The 7,508-nt window shown below is 43.2% G+C and overlaps 1 protein-coding gene across 1 annotated transcript in view; it reads left to right on the top strand.

Annotated features, from left to right (window-relative positions):
* Positions 1–3,931: 3,931 nt before the first annotated feature.
* tmeff1a (transmembrane protein with EGF-like and two follistatin-like domains 1a) overlaps positions 3,932–7,508 on the top strand; it is a 103,707-nt gene continuing 100,130 nt past the window's right edge. The window contains exon 1 of the mRNA XM_046050875.1: positions 3,932–4,658. Within this exon, the coding sequence (XP_045906831.1) occupies positions 4,499–4,658 (160 nt within the window). The 5' untranslated portion in view covers positions 3,932–4,498. The remainder of the gene's footprint in view (positions 4,659–7,508) is intronic.

The following is a 7,508-nucleotide window of genomic DNA, read 5'->3' as shown; positions in this document are numbered from 1 at the left end:
CGACCCTCTTCTTGTTTTCACACCTCTTTTCACGCCTCCACACATGTGCGCGAGATACACACACATCTGTCGTCAGGGAGATCTTTTTTATATCTCTAAAGGGTCGAGTTGCCAGCAAGAGCGGACTTTCACTTCGTCTTTACTGGACATCAATGTCCAATCTGAATAATTATCATATACAACCATAGTTCATTCGTGCAACACCCCCTCTCCGCAAGAAAGGGCACTGTCCAAATAGAAAGTCCACTTGCTCCTCTCTCCAACAGTCACTGAAACATCAACACTTATTGCTGTATTAGTACCTTATTTTCGTCGATGCAGTCCATTTGAACAACATTTTCAAATTTTCTATAATTTTGAGTACATTTAAAATAATGATCACAATAAACACTTGATCAACACTTTGATTGGTTTTGCAATGTATTTATGCAATTACACTGTTTTATGAGCCAAAGTAAAACTACATTCATTCTGTCTGTCCTGAAGATATCTCTCACAAAACATAGTGTTTATACAGCGTTATTATAATGGTGATTAAGAAATGCGTTTTAGCAACCACACAGCAATTTTACTACAAACAATAGTATGATGGGTGAAGGTAAAGAAATAAAATGAATAATAATCAAAAAATGGTTTCTCTTGCTATATTTTCTGTCAGAGTGAAACATTTAGAAACACTTTCCCACCAATTCCATCAAATACGTCTTTATGTGCCAACTTTGTGACACATACTCATATTTAAACATTAGGATACTGAATTAAGGTTCATTTTGTTTATTTTTTAAATTTCATATTTGTGGATACACAACAACCTTTTGTGTAGAAAAGTGCTGTATAAATAAAGTGTATTATTCTGCAGTGAGCTCTGACGCAGCCCTGTTTAAGCTTGTTGAAGGTTTCCATTTACAGAATGGACTTGCAATAATGAGACAATAATGGACTGGTGTTCATTGATTTTATATTATCAAGTGTTTTTTAATACTAGGATATCTTATTGTGCATTCCCATGTTACTAAAAGATCACTTGTTAAAGCAGCTAAAATCCTACTTTTTTATTGTAACACCTGGTGCAGGGCATGCTACTGGGGCCGAATCCTTTCCCGGTCGCAATCAAACCGTTTGATAGCTATCACTGTCCAATACAGGTAGAATGCCCCCAAAATATGAAAACAACGTGACAAAGTTATGTGTGTTTCTGATAGTAACGAAGCTACAGAGAACTTGCAGCTGAATCTGCAGCTTCTCGACTTTACGGAGCTTTATAGTGACTTTCAGCTCATTGTTTATCTGGTTCACTCTCATGGCACTGGTTTCAGGATAAAAGCTGTAAACAGTCACTGTACACCAACCAGCAGACAGACACAGTTAAGAGACGGGCTCGTGAACACAGTGGAGGATTTAGCCGCTAAAGAGCCAGATATTTCCCTAAGGAGCTGCTAACAAGTTCACCACATTAGCTGAAAAGATGATGATGTGTCACTGCTGTATTCACAAAAGTGCTAAAAACAGTTATTGCAGGTTTAAGCACGAAGCCAGCCTCATTACTGCAAAGACATTTATGCACATTCCTCCAATTCTGGCAAATGAAAAACCAGTTGGATTTTTTGGTTTTTCTTCAGGATGCCATCACCCAGCGAGTACAACCACTGAGCAGCTCAGGTTTAGTGCCTTGCTCACGAGTGTCTTGGACATTAATTTGAAGGTTCCTGGTGTATGTGTGGGATTTTAAACTGCCAGCTTTTTGCCAAAAAAGTCTGCTCTGATTTTTGGCTCAGTGTCACTCGGAAGTCAAATAAATCAGGGAAGACTTTTTTTATTTCTGCTGCGGCCTCTCCTTCCACACCTTCTGGAAGGTCCTTAACCTCGTCCAAGAAGCTAATCAGCAGTGCTGTGAGTGATTTAGAACAGGCCCGCTCCACTCTGCCGTCTGGCAGGTGGTGATAGCGCCCGGGAGAGCTGTTAGAGCCGCCGGCGTGGAACCAAGCATGTCCAACAGCACCGCAGAGGACTCACATCTACCGCCGCTGCTGCTGCTGCTGCTGCTGCTGCTGCTGCTGCTTCCACCATGTGTGAAAAAATGTGATGGAGAGACGACAAACTCACAGCAGCTGGATGAAAGGTGGCGTGCCAAATTAGTCCACTAGTTCGTCTTGGTGGAGTGCCACCGGTGCCTAAAATGGAGCTGTGAGCCAATCTGAGCTGTGTAAATATTAATCCAGTCAACGTGGAGAGTTTAATGAGTCGTGTTGAGTCCTGTTTGAACAACCAGCTCAGGACTCACTCCACATGATGGCTCAGTGGTGACCGAGTCCTGTTTGGAGTCTGAGACGCTCAACTCAAACAGGAACTCTGAAACAGCAAGTCTTTAACCTTTCACCAACCGATCAGAACCTTCTTCTTCAAGTCAAGACGGGGATATTACTGATCGAACTGGAAACATTCTGCCGGCTGCTCTTACATCACCTCAATCCATGAATTTTTAGCTCCATCACTCTGTCACACACCTGAGCAGGGACGTTTAAACTGTCGCTGTTTGATGCAGGAAGCAGCTCAGTGTCAGATTTCACTGAGTGAGCAATCAGGCCGTGGCCTGGCGAGCGGCGGCGGTTATGCTTTTTCCCTCACTGTGATAGAGAGCTGTGATTGCGGTGAGCAGCAGGTTTGTAGTGGAGGTTTGTTAGAAGTTTTTCTTCAGTCACCTACTTTCTTCAAACTGTGGTTTTAATGAATGGGAGCCTGTTTCTTTTTTCGAACGCACGAGAATGATGAAACACACAGTTCTGCCAGCGCTTTCACATTTTTCCACTAATGTACAGGTGGAGGTAATGCGCCAGGTCGTCTTCTTCACAGTAAAGGCAGTGAAGGCTGCTAACAAGTAAACATGGAGGGCTGATATGGCGCCACCACTCAGCCTTGCTGCCAATTTGTCCCAGCGATCATCCTGCAACTAAAAAATCCCCTGAGGCACAAATAGTAGTGTTTTCTCTACAGACCTCCGTTATAAAAGAAACACCTCCAACTGCAAACAAGCTCAGTTATCACTCTTTGTATTATGAGTTTTTAAACCATAAAGGTTTTTAAATTTACAAAAAGTTTACCAGAGCATAGAAAAGAGATTTTTACTTGCTTGACATCCCAAACTAAAGTCTATGGGAGAATCTTGCATGTGTGCAGGGGGTGTGACAACGTGGAAGCAAAGCAGGAGGCTAGAAAACTGTTTTGGCTCACTGAGCAATATCAGTACAAATGAACGGGTGGTATCTTTGGAGTCTGCGATCCAGCTCTTATAGATCCATTTAAAACCTGAATGTAAATGATGCAGGTATCAAAACTTTGAGAACATTTACATTTTTGAGGAGGCTAACGCCAGCAGAACTCTAACTTAGCCTCCACAGTGGAGCTGTTTCATGTAACACCTTAATAAAGCTCATAACTTACAAATGGCCAACATGCATCAAACGTTCTTGGCATGTCAGGTTTACTGTCTTGTGGAAGTGACATTTATCAAAATATTCTTAGTCAGTTTAACATCATGGCTGATTACTTTCTGGTAAGACAGTACAAAACAGAAGTCACACACATCTTTACTTCATCACAGACATGTTGATAAAACACTTTTGGATGTTAAACTAGAACTGTTCACTCTTATATCTGCTGCTGGTGCCCAGCTGTGAACTTGATTTCAGCTCTTAGATCAGATGAAGTCTTCCGTGATGCTGATGATCAGCTGGAAAACTGAAATTATCTATCAATTATACATTTTTTCAGAGATGTGATTTCTGACTCTGGACGCCTGCTCTGTTGTTCGCTGCAGTGATAGAGTATTTACTGGGGCCTTTCTGCATTCTGTGGGCTGCGTTTGTGTTTAAGGTGTGCGTGCGTGCGTGCGCGCGTGCGTTAGGGGCGTGGAGGTGGAGGGGAGTGTTGCATCCTCTCACGTGACCAGCCTGTCTGTCCTCTCCTCAGTCCGGATCTCTTTGTTGTGGTTGCAGCTGCTGCTCTCTTTACGCACCGCGTCTCCGCTCCAGCCGGAGCCGTGTACCGCTTCACCGCCGCGCGGACAGACACAGCCGGAGCGACTGGGAACCGGGACGTGCAGGGTCGCTACGTGCGCGACATCCCGCAGATATACGCTGAATTACATCAATATACCTCAAAGGACGCGGAGCTTCGGGTGCGGAGGACGGACTGATGGCGAGAATGCTGCCGCTGCCTCCTCTGCTTCCTCTCTGGACACACCGGACCGCCTCCGAGGCTTCCTGAACGCGGAATCAGGCGAGGAGCTCCCTGCACATTCCTCCATCTTCACCACAGACTTCTGCGCTCTCTCTGCTGCTTTCTCTCCAGCCTTTGGCGCTCTCCTGTCAGCGGGACACAGCGTGAGGCAGCCGGGGTGTTAGGCTATCTTTTGCGGGATTACGCTCAATTGTTTGCACGCCTTTTAAACTGTATCGAGTACCGAGTGATTTGTCCGCCTGTCTCTGGAGATTGGATCACCATGGTGTCAGGCCCTGGAAGGTGTTCCGGGCGTCCCGGCGGGGTTGTCCGGTACCTGGCGTCCGCCTGCCTGCTGTCTCTGCTGCTCTACCTGCCGGAGGCTCGGGCGTCCTATAGCCCACAGAGCGGAGAGTGCAAAGGCAAAGGGAAGGACTGCACAGGTAAGAAAACTGCTGCTGCTGCGTGGCTGTGCGTGCTCTGCTGTGGTGATGCGTCTGCTGTGTGTGCGCGCCATGCACCTTTTAAAATAACCACTTTCATGGTTTTGTGCCGCCTGAGAAGTCAGTGTTGTGACTGTAATGTTCCCGGGACGTAAGGCATCTGTGCGGCGCTTTATTTATCTCCTATATGCGTACTAATATTCAAGAGTTTTAGCGCCTGTGGTGCTCAGTGCAGCGTTAATAGTGACCTTTGCATCTAATAAAACATCGGATGGGTTTAATTATAGTGGCTTTAATGTGCTGTCATATGTCTCCAATGCTTATTGGACTGTTTGTGCTCCATCATCAGTTTCCAGCTGGCTGAAAGATGACAGAAAGTGCATTCTTCATTGTTGGCGAAAAATCACTATAACAGGAGTATTGGGACTTAAGAAGGCCTTTTAATCAAATGTAGCATCGATATATATTCCAATAGGGATCAGTCTGTTATGACATTGCAGCTGTTTGAATGTCTCTTCATTACAAACTTATGAGACAGCAATGAAAATACAAAAAAAAAAAAGAATACATAATGATTAAAATATCTGACTGCAGGAACATGTATCAGGGATTTGTGATTATAGTTTTGCATTTAAAATTTCAAAAAGAAATCAGACAATTAACTTGAAAAGTAACTGATAGGTTAAACAATCATGTTCTCCCATATTTTTGATTAAGGGCAGTGTGAAGACTGACTTTATTTGACCACTGGGGGGGTTTTGTGTCACCTGATGAATGATGAGTCCAGTTTTCTCTCTCTGTTAGCTCTGTGTTTGGTCCCCACCAGGTGCTGAGGGAAATATCAGGCTCTTTAGCTGCTACATGCTCCACTATGCGAATGCAAATGCGAAACTGTGGCCAAGCCAGCTGCCATTTGATTTGCCTGAAGTAGTGTTGTTATGGTAAGAACGGGCTGTGAGCGAGGCGAAAAAATCACACTCTAAAATCCACCCCAACAGCAAAAAATACACAGTCATATGAAGAGTGATTTCTCTAAGCTGCTGCAGTAAAATGTTACCAAATGTGTGCCTCTGATAGAAGAACTCATAAGGAAGCAGAAGCCATGATAATAGTGAACTAACCTTTTGAAGAATTAGTTTGGTGAAACTTCATAAAAATGCAACTGTGATTTAAGGCATGAAGGACCGTACATGAGTCTTTCAGCACATTTGCCTCGCTTCGTACAATAAGAACACTAGTTTGGGCGCAACAAAAATCAGATGGCGTCTGGCTTGACCACGGTTTTGCATTCGGTGGCTCAGTTTCACCAGCTAGTCTCTAACTGTGCCTGTGTGCTGCTTGTTGTACGGAGGCTTTAAACACTGTGTTTGCTAACGGTGAGCAACATCAATTGGATATTTTCCTTAATTTATTCAACGGTTTTGCAGCTGTTTTCTAACCGTGTTCTGCTGGAGAAACTCTGGAACTATTTTTTAAAAGTATCAGAAGCAGGTTTATTGTAATTTTTACATACAAGGAATGTGCCTTTGTGTTGTTGTGCACAACAGTCAAAAATAAAAATATTAAAGAATCAGAATCCGAATCAGCTTTATTGCCAGGTCAGTGTACACATACGAGGAATTTTACTGTGGGAGGAATAATAAAAATCAGACACAGGCTACAGTATAGAGAACACATATATACACTCTATAAAAGTTGTTGTGTTAGTGAGCACTTCTCCTTTGCTGAGATAATCCATCCACCTCACAGGTGTGGCGTATCAAGATGCTGATCATACAGCATGGCTATTGCGCAGGTTGTGCCTCAGGCTGGCCACAATAAAATGCAATGTGGTAATTGTACATAATGTTGCATTTATTCATTAATGTCTTAATTTTTCATCATGTAAGGGCAATACGTGTCACAAATATTCTGCACAATTAAACGCTGATACTGTATGTGCCTTTAAATCCTAAATGTAAATTGTTCTTATTCCCAAAAGACATCATTGATCTCCAATGTACACACTGTGAGCTTTTATAGGCCTCTCTCTTTGATATTCATGCATTTTATTCTGACAGGGATTATAGTCCATGCATTATGTTTGCATCCTGCATTAATATCTAATATTCATACATTTATTATAGCGTTATTCCTCTTTAGCTTTTATTAAATATTTAAAAGATAAAAACAGCAGTTGTGTAAATGAGTGTAGCTGTCACTCTGGAGTGTCTGGAATAACCCGCCTCAGTCATGTTTTATTAATGAACCCCTGAATTGCCTTTTCTTGTGCTGCTCACATTGTTTGCATTGAGAAATGGAGCATTTTCCTCCCAGATGAGTGCGCCGCGATCCTGATCTCTGCTCTCCTACAGACGCCCGACACACTGGAGCATAATGCAAATATTCTGCAGAGGCAAATGAAAATGTTCCAAGTCACTAACCAAACCAAATACCTTGATTTTTTTTGTTGTAGCACGAAGAGTCTAATTCAGACACTGGCTGCTCCACGCACAGCACTAGCCTCGCTGTGCTGTACTGAGGCTTGACACCAGATAATTGACTGCACTGCTTTCAAAACTGTTGTTGCTCAGAAAGCAGAAGAAAGGAAGGCTTTTACAGTTGCAGGAGAAACCGAACAAAATGGCTTGTGGCACTTTTTTGGAAGCAGCAGGCTGCTGTGTTCAAGGTTTTAAGGGAAAATACAGCCCTGGAGAAGCATCAAGCATTAACAGCAAACCATTATTCACTGGTATTATGACTGTGCTGTAAAACACGTGTGGAGAGGAAGGTTATAGCATTTCTGACGTCAGCTGTGAATTCCTGAGAGGATGATTTGAAGCCTGGAGTTTGTGTTTACAACTTGCTGCC

The sequence above is a fragment of the Micropterus dolomieu genome, linkage group LG06, assembly GCF_021292245.1.
Source record: "Micropterus dolomieu isolate WLL.071019.BEF.003 ecotype Adirondacks linkage group LG06, ASM2129224v1, whole genome shotgun sequence".
NCBI lineage: Eukaryota > Metazoa > Chordata > Actinopteri > Centrarchiformes > Centrarchidae > Micropterus > Micropterus dolomieu.
Note: the sequence above shows the minus strand (reverse complement) of the source record. Positions and strands in the feature narration are given on the sequence as shown.